This window comes from Enoplosus armatus, chromosome 11, assembly GCF_043641665.1.
Source record: "Enoplosus armatus isolate fEnoArm2 chromosome 11, fEnoArm2.hap1, whole genome shotgun sequence".
In the NCBI taxonomy this organism is placed as follows: Eukaryota; Metazoa; Chordata; class Actinopteri; order Centrarchiformes; family Enoplosidae; genus Enoplosus; species Enoplosus armatus.
This window is the reverse complement of record NC_092190.1, coordinates 24,709,433-24,727,699: the sequence shown is the minus strand read 5'-3', so window position 1 is coordinate 24,727,699 and position 18,267 is coordinate 24,709,433. Positions and strand designations below refer to the sequence as shown.

The window sequence follows — 18,267 nt, the reverse complement described above, 5'->3', positions numbered from 1 at the left end:
TAAAACCATTTTATCCTCCTTTTCCCAGGACAACAAGTGGTCAATGACTACACCCACAAGATAGTGATTAAAGAGGATGGTACCCAGTCCCTGATCATCGTACCAGCCATGCCACAAGACTCTGGAGAGTGGACAGTCGTCGCTCAGAACAGAGCTGGACGGACCTCTGTGTCAGTAACTCTTACTGTTGATGGTAAGTCTGTGTCACAAAAGTATTATACTGGATCAGATGGCTTTCTTCCACAGTCTTAAAGCTAGTTGGGACAGTGCCAGTTGTAAGTGATAAATTAACAATATTCAGCAGGTAGGTCTCAGAGATGGCCAGAGATCTTTAAAAAGGGTCAAGGAGACAGGTAGTTGGTTTGGAAGCTAAAACCAGTTTAGATAATGTCTCAAGAGAGGTAGTTGGGATAGGGGTTAGGGTCATTTCCATAACCAGCACCTAGTGTGCATTCACCAGGCAGCTGTTGCAGCTTCAAAAAATGTACCATATTATTCAGTGCTGTCTTGTTCTGTATTGTATTTCACCATCTACAGCTCGAGAAAGCCTGGCACGCCCTCAGTTTGTTGAAAAGCTGAAGAACATCACTGTAAAGCAGGGCACTCTGGTTGAGTTGGCTGTCAAAGCCATTGGAAACCCCCTGCCTGACATCGTCTGGCTGAAAAACAGTGACATTATCACCCCACACAAGCACCCACATATCAAGTATGTACTTTAATTTTAGCTATGAATGATTTTCTGATCTTTAGACACAGGGATGTAAAACTTTAGAGTCGTTTTTTTAAATGTCCTGACCCATATATCTGATTGGTTACATATTTCAGGATTGACGGAACTAAAGGAGAGGCCAAATTCCAGATCCCATCTACTTCAGGCACAGACAGTGCCTGGTACACTGCTACAGCCATCAACAAGGCTGGCAGAGACACTACTCGCTGCAGAGTCAATGTTGAGGTGGACTTCACTGCTCCTCAAGCTGAGAGGAAGCTTATTATTACCAAAGGGACCTACAAAGCCAAGGAGATAGCAGCTCCTGAGTTGGAGCCACTTCATCTGCGATATGGTCAAGAGCAGTGGGAGGAGGGCGACCTTTACGACAAAGAGAAACAGCAGAAACCACTGTTCAAGAAGAAGCTGACCTCTATCAGAATGAAGCGCTTTGGTCCAGCTCATTTTGAGTGCAGACTGACCCCTATTGGTGACCCCAACATGTTAGTGGAGTGGCTGCATGATGGCAAACCGCTGGCAGCTGCAAACAGGTTGCGCATGGTCAATGAATTTGGCTACTGCAGTCTTGACTATGAAGTTGCTTACGCTAGAGACAGTGGTGTCATCACCTGTAGAGCCACAAACAAGTTTGGAGTCGATCAGACCTCTGCCACCCTGATCGTCAAGGATGAGAAGGGTCTTGTTGAGGAAACGCAGCTTCCTGAAGGCAGGAAGGGAGTTCACAGAATAGATGAGATGGAGCGCATGGCTCACGAGGGAGGACCTGCAGGAGTCAGCACTGATGAGGAATTTGAAAAGACCAAACCTGAAATTGTCTTGCTTCCCGAACCAGCCAGAGTGCTGGAAGGTGACATTGCACGATTCCGCTGCAGAGTGACAGGTTACCCAGCACCCAAGGTTAACTGGTACCTCAACGGACAACTTATCCGCAAAAGCAAGAGATACAGACTTCGTTATGATGGTATTTACTACTTGGAGATTGTTGACATCAAGTCCTATGACTCAGGAGAGGTCAGAGTGGTTGCAGACAGTCCTCTAGGCACAACTGAGCATACTGTGAAGCTGGAGATCCAACAGAAAGAGGACTTTAGATCCGTACTGCGTCGTGCTCCTGAACAGAAGGCTGCAGAAGCTTCACATGACCCCGGCAGAATTGGATTTGATATTGTGAAGGTCGACCGACCTGGCGAGGCCACACAGGACAGGGAAGTTGTTAAGCTGCGTAAGACACAGAGAATTGTTCACGAGAAAACGTCAGAGGAGTCAGATGAACTGAAGAGCAAGTTCAAGCGTAGGACAGAGGAAGGTTTTTACGAGTCTATCTCTGCGGTGGAGTTCAAATCTCGCAAGAGGGATGACTCCTATGAGGATCTACTGAAGAAGACTAAGGAGGACCTGCTTCATCACTTAAAAGAGAAAGAAGAAGCTGAGAGGAGGAAGATGGAGGAACAAGGACAAGTCACCATCCCCACAATCAAACCGGAAAGGGTCCAGCTCTCCCCCAGCATGGAAGCACCCAAGATCCTCGAACGTATTGCAAGCAAGACAGTTGCTCCGATGGATGAGGTTCGTTTCCGGGTTAGAGTCGTCGGCAGACCAGAACCTGAGTGTCAGTGGTTCAAGAACGGCATTCAGGTGGAAAAGTCTGACCGCATTTACTGGTACTGGCCTGAGGATCATTTGTGTGAACTGGTGATCAGAGATGTCACAGTAGAGGATTCTGCTAGCATCATGGTTAAAGCCATGAATGTTGCTGGGGAGGCCTCAAGCCATGCATTCCTGCTTGTGCAAGGTATAGCCACCAAATCTCTCCAGTAGTATACTCATTGTCTATGTCGTATTTTATGTCAAAGTCTCACTTCATATTTTCTCATTGCAGCCCAGGCAGCAGTTAGCTTTACCCAAAACCTTGAGGATGCCAGTGCAAATGAGAAGGACACCATGGTGACTTTTGAGTGTGAAACCAACGAACCTTTCATCAAAGTCAAATGGCTCAAGAACAACATGGAGATATTCTCCGGAGACAAATACAGAATGCACTCAGACAGAAAGGTTCACTTCCTGTCAGTACTGATAATTGAAATGAGGGATGATGCCGAATACACTTGTGTTATTGTAGATGATGAGAGCATCAGGACAAGCGCAAGGCTCCACGTAGAAGGTAATCTTTACACCCAGAATCTTTCCATCTACTGTTTCCTTTGGTCTTATTTGCGTGGATTGGTAGATAATGATTGCTGTTATTGTTCTGTATCCAGGTGCTGCCCTGGAGCTCATAAAACACATGGAGAACATTGAGGTGCCAGAAACGTACGCTGGAGAGTTTGAGGTTGAGCTGTCTCGTGAGGACGTTGAGGGCAGGTGGTTCTTTGGAGACAAAGAGCTCTCTCCTAGCAGTAAATACATCATGTCCTCCCGCCGAGGAAGACACACCCTGTCCATCAAGGATGTCAGGAAAGGAGACCAGGGAAAATATACCTTTGTGTGTGGAGATCTGAGGACCAGCGCCTCGCTGAAGATGAAATGTAAGCAACTTTACGGATTTGGACCATGAGTGTGTAAGATTTCTTATAACAGTATTCTCAGGGTTTCTCAACAGCAGTCTCCTCGTGAATTAGTGATACTCTGAATTCTGGTATATGTGTTGCTTTTTAATCAAATTTATTAAACATGTCCAAAAATACATTGCTTGAAATTGCAGTCCTTACTGCAGGAGCCCGGCTTTCCTGTTTGTCTTCGGCTGTAACTATATAATAAGGGCAAAAAAAATTATTTGTTAACCTGGTCGTACTCCTTTTACATTTTGTTGCCTGTTGCAGTCATTGGTGGCTGTAGTGTAATGTGATAATAATGGGGTTTCTCTACCTGTAGTGCGCCCGGTGACCCTGATGCAGCCATTGACCGACCTCACAGTGTGCGAGGGTGACATCGCTCAGCTGGAGGTCAGGTTCTCCCAGGAGAACGTTGAGGGTACCTGGATGAAGAGTGGCCAGGTCATCTCCGCCTCGGACCGTGTCCACATTGTAATCGACAAACTGGTTCACAAGCTGCTGTTGGAGAATGTCAGCAGAGAAGATGCTGCTTCCTACTCTTTCGTGGTTCCCGCCCAAGACATCTCCACCTCGGGCAAACTCAATGTTCAAAGTAGGAGTCAGAATTAATATCGGATCTAAACGATACCCAACTCTAACCATCTCTAGAACACATTAAACTCTTACATCTTTGATCATCACGTCGTTGTCTTTCCTTACAGCTATTGACATTGTGGTGCCACTGAAGGACGTGTCCTCCATTGAAGGCACCAAGGCTGTGTTGGAGGCCAAGATCTCAGCTCAGGACATCAGCTCGGTCAAATGGTACCATAACGACAAACTGCTGATGCCCAGTGACCGATTCCAGATGGTGGCAAAGGGAGCCAAGCAGCGTCTGGTCTTCAGCAGGACCTATGCCTCTGATGAGGGACTCTACAAACTGGTGGTCGGCAAAGTTGACACCAGCTGCAGTCTCACTGTCGAAAGTAAGTTTTATTTTCCTGTGATACTGTTTTTAGGTCCCAATTCCAGTTCTGTGTTCTAACCACGTCGTCGTTTTTACAGAGGTACACATTGTGAAGCACATGGGGGACAAAGTGTGCTCAGAGTCCCAGAACGTTACTTTTGACGTTGAAGTTTCTCACCCTGGTATCGACCCGGTCTGGACATTCAGGAACCAGCAGCTCAAACCTGGACCCAAATACAAGATGGAGTCCAAGGGCAAGGCTCACTCGCTGACGGTCATTGATGCCATGAAGGACGAGGAGGGCCAGTACATTTTCCACGCTGGTGAAAAGACATCCAGCGCCAAGCTCACTGTCTCTGGTACGTCTACACTCTATAAGAGATTATTGAGTTGTGTGCTCAAATGACATTCAAATGAACTAATTTACACAATTACACTGATTCTCAAGAACCACTGGTGTGAACAAGGTAGATAAACATTTCAATTCCATTCCTTATCTTATCTTATTGACTCAGATATTTATTTTTACCTGTCATAGACAGCATCTATATGTTTGCAAAATGAGTTAAAAAGACTTTGTATGTTGGGACTCACTCTGTTATTGTGTCACATGATACATGGTCAGATCTGGGATAGACCTGCTCTGCTGCCCCAGAATCACAAAACAAACTGTTTCCTTATGCTGCCACCAGGTGGAGCCATCACACGGCCCCTGCAGGACGTGACGGTGGCAGAGTCTCAGACAGCTGAGCTGGAGTGTGAGGTCGCCAACGCCAACGCTGAGGGCAAGTGGCTGAAGGAGGGTCACCCTGTGGACTTTAATGAGAATGTGGTGAGCGAGGTGAAGGGGGCTGTCAGGCGCCTCATCATTGTCATCACAAGACCACAGGATGTCGGAGAGTACACCTACCAGGTGGCCAACTCCAAAACCACTGCTAACCTCAGGGTGGAGGGTAAGTACCAGCTTCTCAACATACATGTTCAGTGTCCACGTTGTCTTTAGACTAAGACATACACGGTGGTATATATTTCTCAAAAACACACTCAGTGAAACTTATTTACTGACTTTTCAGTGTTTTTCAAGTTTGAAGCATAGAGAGTGTTCAAGCATAGTGTCCCAAATCCAGGGGGAGTGAGAGGGAGGGACAGCAGTTCCATAAGATTAGTATACCTTGTCCTTGTTGTTGTGGGGGGATGCCTAAGACAGCAGTCCAAGGCTCAATGGGACATAATAAGATTTCAGAGAAGGACTGAAACACTGATATCCGAAATAAAGCTTTGGAAAGGTGTGACCAAAACATGGAGGAGTGAGGCAGGGGCACGTTTGCATTTGTCACAGATAGGATCCCTACTTACCTACTGACATTACCGCTAGAGAATGAAGCCTTCTAATTTTAATGACCCATTGAAGTTCCCTTAAGCGCCACCTGCAGGACAATTATAACATTTTTAGCTTCACTACTGTTGAGGCTCTAAAAACTGAGAAACCATCAGTGAATACTGAGTCCTGTGTTTCCTTCTTCAGCGGTGAAGATCAAGAAAACTCTAAGGAACCAGACTGTGACCGAGACCCAGGAGGCGGTTTTCACGCTGGAGCTCACCCACACCGGCGTGAAAGGATCCCAGTGGATCAAGAACGGCGTGGAACTGCAGAACAGCGACAAGTACGAGATCACCTCCGATGGCATGGTCCACACACTGAAGGTCAAGGACTGCAACGCACAGGACGAGTCTGTTTATTCCTTCAAACTTGGGAAACTGTCTGCAAATGCCAGACTCAACGTAGAGAGTGAGTATTACTGATTTACTGTCAAATTAAGACTCAAAGGTTGAAATAACTATGCCCCATAATCCCTGATTATATAGTATATTGACAAATATCAAATAAAATCATCTAGGAGCAAAGGTTTTACTGTTTTTCATTTTTTCTATTTTAAGATTTGATGACTTTTTTCTGCTACTTGTTTCTGCAGCGATCAAAATCATAAAGAAGATAAAGGACGTGACATCACTGCTGGACGACACCGCCTCCTTTGAGATGAACCTGTCACATGACAACATCCCCGTAAGATGGATGTTTAATGGCGTGGAGCTGAAGTCGAGCGACAAGTGTAAGATTCTGTCAGAGCGGAAAGCTCACAAACTGATCCTGCAGAACGTCGACAGCAGCAACGCAGGAGAGTACACCGCCGTGGTGGGACACCTGCAGAGCAGCGCTGTGCTCACTGTGGAGGGTACGTCATGTATACTTATAGTCTAACAATGAAAAGGTTACAAGGGTTTTGTTGTACCTGGGTGGTTAGTACTAACTTTTCAATAATCATAACCATTCATGCCTAACAATGAGTTCAACATCCAGGCTGTGATTGGTCGGTTTGTGAAAAGTGACATAGCTCACTGGTATTGAGGATGTTGAGGAGGAGGATGTGAGCTGGTGCAGAATCAAAGTGGGCTGATGACGCCCACAGAGTGCCTGGCGAGGAGATGCTGTACTCGCCCTGTTGTGTATTTTGTTGTCATGACTTGATTGACGTCCTGTCACCGTTCCAGTTACTCATCCTCACAGTGGAGAGATTATATTACACCATACATACATTGTGTCCTATAAACAACTATATTTTCATTTTAAAATCGTAAAGTCAAAAGGACTTTGAGAGTTGTGTTACTGTGTAGATATTTTTAATGTGCATGTATTTTATTTAATAAAAATGTTTATTTATTAAACATTTAGAGAATAATATTTAAATTTATAATTGTTATTTGCATTTGTTTTATGTAATTAAGAATGCATATTTTATCATGTGTAGTTACAAACTTTCTAGTTTGTATTTAATAGTTGTTTGAAAGAAAGTCTTCTAGTTTCTTCTCTTATCAGTTTCGGATTTGTCTCTTGCAGCGCTGCGAGTCACCACACCCATGAAGAGCGTGAAGGTCCCAGAGACCCAGGTGGCCACGTTCGAGTGTGAAGTTTCTCACTTCAACGTGCCGTCCACCTGGCTGAAAGACGGCGTGGAGATCGAGATGAGCGAGAAGTTCAGGATCGTGGTTCAGGGAAAACTCCACCAGCTGAAGATCATGAACACCAGCAGGGACGACTCTGCAGAGTACACCTTCATCTGCGGGAACGACAGAGTCTCTGCAACGCTCACCGTTAGCCGTAAGACTACGTTCAAATCAAATGACACCACAGTGCCGTCTCTCAGTGAGACCGCGTAGTTTCTGTGTGTTTCACATGTGGCCGAACTTCACAAAAAACAGCGGCATAATTTCATAACATTAAATTCAAAACATTTCAACTTTTTTAGAAATTGACAAATCAGACATAAAGAGCATTTACTGAAAATAGATAAAGAGGAATTTAGTAATAATCAAGTCATATTTTGTGATTTAAAGATTTTTGAGGGGAATGACAAATTAGAAAAATAAAACAAATGAGCAGAAAATAAATTACGTTTCAGTTGTATATATATGTATGTCATTTTAGATTTGTAATTAATTTAAAAACATTATATGATATTATTGTCACTATTTTTAGTAGTAGAAGTAGTAGTTTTAGTATTATTATCCAGTATAACAATCATATTATCTCATTCAAATCAATTTTATTTGTATAATGAAAAAAAAAAAAAATTCAGTACCTCCCCCGTCTTTCTGTCTCGAAAAGCCAGTAAATGTTCCCAGAAGTGTTTGTAGTATTTCTGTATTTCACCCAGCCTGTACCCCCTCTGCAGCTGTCCTGATCACCTCCATGCTGAAGGACCTGAACGCTCAGGAGAGAGACACCATCACCTTCGAGGTCACCGTCAACTACGAGGGAATCACGTACAAATGGCTGAAGAACGGCGTGGAGGTCAAGTCGTCGGACAGATGTCAGGTCCGCAGCCGGCAGCTCACGCACTCGCTCACCATCCGAAACGTTCACTTTGGTGACGGAGGAGAGTACCAGTTTGTGGCCGGCTCCGCCGCCACCGCCGCTAACCTGTTCGTCGAAGGTAACCTGATGCTTAACGTTTTTAGTGGTTACTGAACTCATCATGGTCAGCATTGTTTCATCATTATGGATAGAAAGAACCAGGATGTATTTTAACGTGTTAAAGACACAGCAAGTTTCCATCATGTCTATTTCCTTCAAAACCCTTCCTTCTGTAACCCTGTGGATTGTTATGTTTGATTAAATGGAAACGGATCTGAAATCCTGTGAGGAAGTCTGTTAGAATTCATATACTTTGTGCTTTTTAGCAGTTTATGTTCTCTTACTATTATTTCTCAAATTTAGATCATTCTTGGAATAATCACTGCAACTCGTTGTTGTTTTCAGCTCGTGTGATTGAATTCACCAAGAAAATCAAGGACATAAAGATCACAGAGAAGAAGAAGGCGATCTTTGAATGTGAGGTTTCTGAGCCAAACATTCAGGTGATGTGGATGAAGGACGGTCAGGAGCTGGACATGACTGAGGAAAGGTGCGTCGGTGTTGGTCACACTGTAACTAACCTCTCCTGCCCCTTCCTTACAGAAGCAGAAGCATTTTAAAAGGTTAAACATGAGCTGAGAGTCGTCGTCTGTGTTGTGTTCAGGTACGTTGTGACAGCAGAGAAGTACGTCCACCGCCTGATGGTGCAGACGGTTCGGATGTCTGATGCTGGAGAGTATTCTGTGGTGGCCGGATCGAGCGTCTCCAAGGCCCAGCTGACCGTGGAGGGTCGCGACATCCGTATCTCTGAACCTGCCGAGCGGGAACTTACGGTGAGACGGACGTTCATTTTAAGCAAAATGATTAACGTGCAGGTTTTAAAGTTGATTCACTGTTAAACTTCACTGAAGAGGGAAAACGTAAAGTCTGGACTCGAGGCGTTAAGGTTCACTATCCTCAAAGACACTTCTGTCTGAGTTTAACATGTTTAACAAGGTACCTTTTTCAGTCTGGACTCAAACAAAGATGAAGACGTACACAATGATTTAACCCTTACAGGCCCAAACTCAGGCGCTACTTGGATTCATGTGACTCACATGGAGACACACACTGTCTTTTATAGTAACTAGGGCTATTTGAAAAGGAAGAGCTATTGGATGTGAATTACCTTCAAGATTTATGATGGATTTTTTATGTGTATGTATGAGTTTAGGTTCACCTGGAAAACGTCTGTGACATTTTGTTCTGAAGTGTCACATATGAGACAACAGTAACACAAATCTAATCCGCAGCTTTTGCCGTCTGAAGCCAAGACAGAAAAGTGCAACAACAAACATTTATTCAAAGAAACTTTTAGCCCTTTACAAGGTGACGTCCTCAGACAGCGTGGTTTGGCGTTTGTGTTCGATGAATAAATGAAAGATTCTTACAGACATCCATCTGAAGATAGAGAATAACGATAGATAACAATATAAACAAATGTTCCTTTAACCTTCTAAGACCTGGCATCCACATGCGTGGACATCACATTTTGGGTTATACCATAATACTTAATTCTGCTTATATGGAAATTCAAAATTGTCCCCGTATGCGGAACCACATCATGTCAACAGATGATGCTTAGTTTTTATACTTATCAGGTCCCAATAAGCCCAAATAGCAAAGAGAAATTAAGATAGAGCTTGGGTCTTAGGAGGTTAAAACAACAGGAGGAATTCATCGGTACATTTGTGATGATTTATGATCTTATTTATTTTCTCTTACTATATACAAATTCCTTGTACATGAAAAAAACTACTTGGCAATAAACCTGATTCAGATGAAGCAGAAACCAGGAATCTTCCTCTCTGGCAGGTTTTGGAGAAACACAGAGCGACCTTCGAGTTCGAGGTGAACGAGGACGACGTGGAGGGCCGCTGGCTGAGGAACGGGGTGGAGATCCAGTTCGAGGTGGAGGAGAGGTTCAACTACGTCACCATCAGAAAGCTGCACCGCCTCACCATCTCTGAGACCTACAGGAGCGACGCCGGGGAGTACACCTTCATCGCCGGCAAAAACAGGAGCACCATACACCTCCGAGTCAACAGTGAGTCCAGCAGGAAGATGATCACTGATGGATTTACTCATTTATTTAAGGCTCACATTTGGAAAACTCTATTCTTCTGTTTCTCCCTTTCTTCTTAACATTCTAGGACCAATTCTCAGATCAGTTACAGTGAATGATTTATTAACGTGTAGACTGTGCTTACTGTTGCCTCTATATTATACAATATTGGGGTGTATCTAATGTAAGTAAACCTAAAGAATCAAATCAAGCGCAGCCAAATGAATCAGGAGATCAGTGCCTTTAATAGCCCTGTAATATTTCTGTGACCACGAGGATCAGGACAACACATGGAGAAATTTAACACTTAACATAAAAAACAGACTTTCAGTTGTGTTTTGACATTTTTTTAAATCGTCTTTCTCATTTAATTTAGATTCATGAAAACAGTCGTATTGAACCTTTACAGACAACAGAAGGACTAATAATCATCAAATAATCATATGAATTGAAAAAGTATGTTTAAAAATATGTTTATGCACTATAATGCAAACTAACAGATAATTTCATTTTCAGTGAATCTGCAGATTATTTTCTTGATTAAATCCACAACAGTGAAGAAACGTTACGTCAGACGTGTCCTGGCTCATGAAGTCTTTTATTTCCTGTCTCGTTCAGTCCCGGAGCCTCCTCAGATCCTCCACCACATGGAGCCCCAGTCGGTAGAGGCCGGTAAACCGGCTCGCTTCTCGGTGCAGGTGAGCGGCGTTCCTCAGCCTCAGGTCTTCTGGTACAAAAACTCTCAGGCTCTGTCTCCGGGCTTCAAGTGCAAGTTCCTCCACGACGGCAACGAGCACTCGCTGCTGCTGATCGAAGTGTTCCCCGAGGACGCCGCTATCTACAACTGCGAGGCCAAGAACGACTATGGCACCGCCACGAGCACTGCAACGCTCAATGTGGAGGGTAAGACGGGACGTTACACCTGTGGAACAAAGACAAACATCAAATCAACACCAGGACATGTTTAGATGCAGGTTTGTGTGTGTGTGCGTGTGTGTTGTAGTGTCAGAGGTGGTTTCTCCAGACTCGGCTGCCACCGTTGCTCCTCCTGTCGTCATCTCACCCATCGCCAGCACCTCAGCCCGCGAGGGAGAACCAGCTCGCTTCCAGTGCAGAGTCCGTGGAGACGGTAAGAAAACTGAACGCTTACTTTAGTCATATAATCAATATTTTTATAATAACAATGTGTGAAAATGTTGTTGCTACCGAGCTAGTTTACCGCTAATGGGACAGTAAGTGTCCACAGTTAACAGCTGTCAGTCTGATGTCCTCTTGTCTCTAACTGTGTAGACCAGGTCTCTGTTGTAGACCAGTTTATACTCAGACAGAGGAGCTTCAATAACCCTGATGGTGACACTCAGACAGCTAATAAGCTACGCTAGCTTCCTCCATGTTGGACGGCTCTCCGTCCACTCAGAGCTCTGCTCTGTCAGGACGGCTTCATCACACTGTTCATCACAAAATCCAGCCTGCTGCCACAAACCTTCTTTTCCTTTGTCCTCTGTCCAGATGTGAGGATCAGCTGGTTCCACAAGGAGAAGGAGATCAAGCAGTCCGACTTCTTCAGGATGTCTCAGTTTGACGACAGCTGTCAGCTGGAGATCTCTAGGGTTTACCCGGAGGACGAGGGCGAGTACACCTGTGTGGCCACAAACAACGCTGGAACCGCGTCCTGCTCCGCCACTCTCACCCTGGACGGTAAGTTTGTTACCACCAAGAAATGCTGTTTTGACCCCTGAGTGAGACTGTGAAGGTAAATAACAGAAGCCAATATTAATCATGGTTACCAATAATTGTATACGCTGTCAGTTATCTTCAACACGTCAGATGTTTTTTCTATATCCTGACTTCATTGTTGTGTTACCTGGAGATAACAAATGGTAAACATATGTAAGAAAAGAATAAATACTTTTTGGGGGCTCTGACGAAAATGTATTGGCAGCATAATTGATGTGCCGACAGTCAGCGGAGTGTGAAATGAGTCCTTCAAAATAATGAAATGTTTTACAGGGAGAAAACAAAGAGGGCTTTAATTGTTCCTGCTGTGGTGGAGTCATGACACTGCTCTTTTCTTTACTCAAGCTTAAACATCCCAGTGAGCACCAGTTCAGTGATTTGAAGGTGAAAATACACAAAGAAGCTAAATTTGGTTGATCAACAGTATTTTGATGACTGTCCTTGGTTTGCCAGAAGTAATGGAAACAAAAGGATTAACAAGGTGCTCGTACATTCACATTTGGTGTGGAAATACCTTAATACCTCCATGTTAAAGTCAAGACAATTTACGCCAACCACTGACCCGACCTCTTCCCCAAGAGCTTTTTCTGTGCTGTAACAGTATCACACTACTTCCCCCTTTGCACAGCCAGAGAGGTCACTTGTCAAAAAAGAGGTTGTGTTAGATGTTTGAAGAAATGACTGATGTTGTCATTTTTCAGTTTCTTAGCAGCAGATTTAATAAAAAATCCGAAAATCACTCAAACTGTGCTTACTGGGATAAATATAAATCAAATAAAGCACACAAAGTCAATGAACATGCTTCCTTTCAGGGCAAAAACAAACAGTGGACAGTCCTGCTGAGTCTCAGTGGCATGTCTCCACAAGCCTCACCAGTCTAAAGAAACCCTCCATTGGCCAAAAGCCAGTTTTCATCCAGCCAATCACAAGCTGCACGGTGCCACACGGGGAGGTGGCCCGCTTTCATGCATGTGTGTCCGGCATGCCGAAGCCAGAGATAAGCTGGTTCCACAACCGGAAGCCAGTTCAGCCCACCAAGAACGTGGTGTTTCATTTCGATGAGGTGACGAACACCGCCATGCTCATCATAGTCGATGCTTTCTCTGAGCATGCGGGGCAGTACACCTGCAGGGCAGCCAATAATGCTGGGGAGACCGCATGCTCGGCCACCCTCACCGTAACCGAAGAAGAAGAAGGTAACGTCTGGATCCGTCGGCTGCAGATTAATTCACCCTCCTTATCGTCACGAGAAAAAACACCTCAAGGGATGTCCCGAACCAGTTAAAGTCAGCTTTAAATATTTTAACCTTCAACCAGCAAATCCTCATTAAGGTTAAAAATATACTTTTCAGGAGTGAGTTCAACAGAAGTGTGATTATAAAATCATGAATGAAATCTGAAAAACTCTAAACAGATGAATCAAATCAGACTTGGTATCGGCAGACATGACTAGCCCCTCTCTTCTTTTATACAAACACATAATGCCCTCAAACATTTTTGATAAGGATCCCTTCGATGTATTTTCACAAAGAATTGTGACTAAGATATGCACTGAGCAGGACATCCTGCAGCGACATCACTTCCAATTGACCCCGAAACTGTAGGTCTGCCGATAATGTTTCTTTTTGAATTTTCTTAATACAACTTTGACAATTCACTGTATAAACATGTTTGGACTGATAGATATAACCCCTTCCCCCCACCCATGAAAACACAGATTGTTTTCTTAAAGTGACCCTGGGGAAATAAGCTTGATCGGGACATCCCTCAGCCCTCCTCCGGATGTGACTAACCTCACAGTTCCAGAAAGAGGAACCACTTTGTTCATGAATGCACCAGTTTGTTTGAATCCTGGGATTATCACCTCTCCTCTCTGCTCCACCTTCCTCATCACTCCCCCCCGGAACAAACTCATCTCTCCACCCTCCTTCATCCTCTCCGTCCTCACTTTCCTCTCCCCTCCCGCACAGGAAAACTCTGGAAAATGCATGAAACCCACATGTAAACCCTTTCTGTTGTACCTCCATCCTCCAGGAAACTCAAACCCTTCTTTGTCTGATTCACTTGGTGCCTCTGTGTTATGTAATGTCTTTATGTCTTATTACTTGCTCTTTCTTTTGTTTTTCACCATGTTCTTTCAGATGTGTGTATCCATTGTTTGATTTCTCACCTCCCAATCTAGTTTCTCAAAAAATATAGGTTCAAACCCAGTATGAGTCACAAACTTCTTTGGAAGACTCTAGTCTGTTGGCAATACATTCCCATCCATCATTTTGGTCCATCAACTGAGTAAATTGAAGCTATTATTGCTCTTGAATTGTGCGTTTAGTAAATGGAACTTGAGTTAAGTTTATTTTAACACCACTTTTATAGTCAAGAATTAACTTTTACACTCATTGTTTTGTTATTTTACATATGTAGTGCTCATGGTTTTAACTCTACTTTAGTACTGCAGTTCTAGTAGATAGGGGTTCATGTTTTGTTAATTTAAACATAACTTAAGTTTCCTCAATTCATGGATCAACCTTGATCAAACTGCAACGCGGAAAATACATTGAGTCTGGCAAAGAAAAATGAGAGAGGTGGAAAGGTTTGAAGACCCTCACTGGATCTATTCCACATGGGATCAATGTGCTCAGTGTGTTGATGACATCTGAATTCATGTCATCTCTTTGCTTCACAGTGACTCATGTGAGAGAGCAGATTGAAGCCAAGATTGAGCAAGAAGTCAAAGGTAAGGTCATGTCAGATTTCTTACCATCATATACCAAAAAACACCAGATTATTATCACACGTGAGAAGCAGGCACAATGGAAAAGGGACAGTTTAACCAGATTTCTGTTTTACTTCCTAAGTAGTCTGTCAGAGGGTAGCTTTGATCCAAGCTTTGGCTCATTGAAGATGGTTTTTAAGTAGAGAAACTGTTGAGAAAGTGGAGAAAAAAACAGATGTTGTGGGTGCATGTGTTATAGATTATTTGGGTTGTAGCCAGCATTCACAGACTGCTTTTAGAGTTTGTAAATTTGTCATTGTGTTGAACTGTCCCTTTAAGTGATCTTTGAATTTCCACAGTAGCATGTCATCTTTATATGTCTTGAAAGAAAATTAGTTTTGTCTGTATTATTCTACCTGCTCTTCTTCTGATAATATTCCATGGTTTCCCCCAGGCGAGCACTGGTAGAACTTGCTTGTACCAGTTTTTGACACTTGCGGTTTGCATCCAAAAGTTCGTTTCATTTTGGCATGAAGGTTCCTCTGATCTTTTCCCAGAAAAGGTGCAGGATATGTATCTTTTAAAGCTTCCAGATTTGAAATGTCCTTTAAAAGATATGGAGGTTCACTGCATCTGGAACTGATACCTTCCTCCTGCAAAATATTTCTTAGCCTGGCTTGCAGATAGTGGGATGTGATTCCTGTGGTTTGCACTCTAAATAACACCAGTAAACTATATTAGTTCGAATAAACGCCTTCTCACCCAATTTTACAGCTTCATTTGGTTAAGTTTTGGAATATAAGATATGTTTTGGAGAGCTTTGCCTCTCATTGACACTTGTGCATCATTTATTTCCTCTTAAGTTTAAGGATTAGAAAGGGCGTTTATTCTCCTGTCTGCAAGTCAGGTAAGGAATATTCTAGTATAAAGCCAAAGCAATTATCAAAAAGTAAAACAAGTGAATGTTAGCAGCCCATCTTGGAAATATTATGCTTTTTTTAATGATAATAAAATAATTTATGTTTTGAAGAAATTTCCACAGACGAAGGATCATAACTTCCTGCAGGTTTCTAATAAAAAGAATCAAGTCTTGCGTTTATTCGAACAAATATGGTGAGTGAAATTATTTTTTATGGCATTGTGACTCCCAGCATGCATTTAATATTTCCATTAATGATTCATTCAAATCCTTTTCTCTCTTTTTACCCCTGGAGGCTGTGTTGTTCTGACAGTTGTCTGTTCTGTTTGCAGAGCTGTTTTATCATGAAAGCAAAGAAGGAACACTGCACAGCAGCACAGAGCTCATCAACACTCGACAGCTGAGAGGAGCCTTCTCCGACACAGAGGACTTCCTAGATCACGGCCTGGTGTCAGCCAATCGCTGCTCCAGTAGAACCTCCTCCATCACCTCGTGGACGGAGAACATCAATCCTTCTTTCACAAAGAAACTCAAGTTCCAGTCAGTTGTGGAGGGAGAACCAGTTGAGTTCAAGTGTAAACTGGTTGCTTGCCCTCCACCAACTATCCTCTGGTTTCATAATAATAGATCCATTCCTAAAGAGCATAGACGTAGGATCTATACTGACAGCAGAATGCACATGCACACTACCAGTCTGGTTATCGATAGTATCAAAGAGAAGGACTCGGGCAGTTATAAGGTAATGGCGATAAACACGGAGGGTTCTGCAGAGTCCACAGCATCACTTTTGGTGTCGCTCAGGGAAGAGCAGTCTGCTAACTACCTGGGCTTTGTTAGACGCTCTGCCAAAGCCCATGAAAGCATTGACACCATGGCAGAGGAGAGGAAAGAGAGGAAGTTTAGGGTTGACCTCAGGTGTGTAGGATCTCCATTTGACAAGATGTCTAAAGTCCATCAGGGAAGATCTCGATCTAAGAACTCTCTGGTGCGTACTGTATACTTTAGGTCCGGTTCCCATTCAAAAGAAAAAGAATCAGAGAAAGAGTCCAAACGTTTGGAGACTGCTTCAGAGCGTGCCCCGTCCCCTCCCCCCATGTTTGAGAGGTCTGAGCGCTTTAATGACAGATTCAGCGATATCTACTGTGACCGCCGCACCGGTGCCAGGTTCAGTGACAAGTTTAGTGACAGGTGCAGCGACAGATACAGCGAGAGGTTCAGTGACACTGAGAGCCTTCACAACGAGGTAAGAACAAAACTTACCACACTCCAAAAAGCTGTCAAACAGAAGAAGAGGTTTTCTATCTCTACCATGTCCTCCTCTGAGTTTGAGTTAGAATCAGTTGCCAGCGAGTCAAGCTATGCAGATTATGTGGAGAGGCTCAGAGTCAAGCCTGCCTCTCTGCCTGATGTCCAGCATTTCAATCGACCCTTCGATTTGGGGGAGAGTCACAGGGAGTTAAGAGGTAAAGCCACAAGCAGGGAGCACTCTCATTCTCGTGTGAGGCATTCGTTTGAGCCCCAGTCCAGAACCAGGGCCATTCAAATCATGAGAGGTGAGTTGGTTGATACACTGGTGCCACAGACAGAAAGAAAATCAGGTGAAAGATATTCAGAGCCACTGGAAGATAAAGTTGAGAGATTTGTTGAATCTGATATCAGATTCAAGCAGACGGTAAGTGCACATCAAAGTGCGGTTGCTGACCAAAAGGTGGAGACTACAAAGGTTGAGGTTGAGCTACGTCATCCTGAAGTCCCATACTCTGAAAAATTAGCATATCCAGAGACTACAACGTACACTGACTCTGTGCCTACTCAAGAGGGGGTATCACTCATGGAGTCACCCAGGCCTAAGCCAGTCACATCTGTCAGGGAGAAGTTCCTCAGTGAAGCAGTAACACCAGAAGACATAGCAACAACAGAAACAGTTGAGCTATATGAAGAGGAGTGTGCAGGGGAGTCTTTGAGGGCTCAGTATGAGAAGAGCCTGGAAGCTGAACGGATGGAGTGTGAGGAAAAACTTCTTGCCCTGCGGATCAGGAAATGGCAGCAAGGGAGTAGAATGTCAGAAGAGGAGTCATTTCACCCTGAAACTGATGTGCCCATGCCGGCAGAGACACAGTACATGGAGCCCGAGGGGCACATTTACACCCAGCAGGAGGTGGTCAAGAAAAGAGCAAGTGCAGAAACTGAGGCCATGCTCTCCTCTTTCCATAAATCGCCCAGAATGAAGGCAAAGATGGAAAATCCTGAAGCTGCAACTGGGTCAACACCAAAATCACCTAAAGTAAAAGCCAGAGGAGAAGTGGAAACGTCTGCCTCTTTGCTTACAAAATCAACCACAATGGAAGCCAGATTAGAAGAAATAGAAGATGAGGCACCACTCATGCTGGCACAAAAATCACCCAGAATAAAAGCTAGAGCAACAGAAGTGGAAGCAGAATTGTCACCTAGAACAAAAGCCAGGGCAGAGGACAGACTCAGAGAGTCACCCAGGCCAAGGCAAGTCAAATCTATAAAAGAGAGGTTCCTCAGTGAAGCTGTAACACCAGAAGACATAGCAACAACAGAAACAGTTGAGCCATATGAAGAGGAGTGTGCAGGTGAATCTTTGAGGGCTCAGTATGAAAAGAGCCTGGAAGCTGAGCGGATGCAA

General features: G+C 43.9%; 1 protein-coding gene across 1 annotated transcript in view; it reads left to right on the top strand.

Moving 5' to 3' along the window:
- Window positions 1-18,267, top strand: part of ttn.2 (titin, tandem duplicate 2) — a 211,554-nt gene that overhangs the window by 18,134 nt on the left and 175,153 nt on the right. The window contains exons 22-42 of the mRNA XM_070914051.1: window positions 29-193; window positions 538-706; window positions 826-2,522; window positions 2,610-2,891; window positions 2,989-3,255; window positions 3,602-3,874; window positions 3,984-4,247; window positions 4,327-4,587; window positions 4,921-5,181; window positions 5,754-6,017; window positions 6,202-6,462; window positions 7,125-7,385; window positions 7,960-8,220; window positions 8,547-8,691; window positions 8,806-8,974; window positions 9,996-10,227; window positions 10,864-11,148; window positions 11,249-11,374; window positions 11,755-11,943; window positions 12,795-13,178; window positions 14,666-14,716. Coding sequence (XP_070770152.1) covers window positions 29-193; window positions 538-706; window positions 826-2,522; window positions 2,610-2,891; window positions 2,989-3,255; window positions 3,602-3,874; window positions 3,984-4,247; window positions 4,327-4,587; window positions 4,921-5,181; window positions 5,754-6,017; window positions 6,202-6,462; window positions 7,125-7,385; window positions 7,960-8,220; window positions 8,547-8,691; window positions 8,806-8,974; window positions 9,996-10,227; window positions 10,864-11,148; window positions 11,249-11,374; window positions 11,755-11,943; window positions 12,795-13,178; window positions 14,666-14,716 — 6,267 coding nt within the window. The remainder of the gene's footprint in view (window positions 1-28; window positions 194-537; window positions 707-825; window positions 2,523-2,609; window positions 2,892-2,988; window positions 3,256-3,601; window positions 3,875-3,983; window positions 4,248-4,326; window positions 4,588-4,920; window positions 5,182-5,753; window positions 6,018-6,201; window positions 6,463-7,124; window positions 7,386-7,959; window positions 8,221-8,546; window positions 8,692-8,805; window positions 8,975-9,995; window positions 10,228-10,863; window positions 11,149-11,248; window positions 11,375-11,754; window positions 11,944-12,794; window positions 13,179-14,665; window positions 14,717-18,267) is intronic.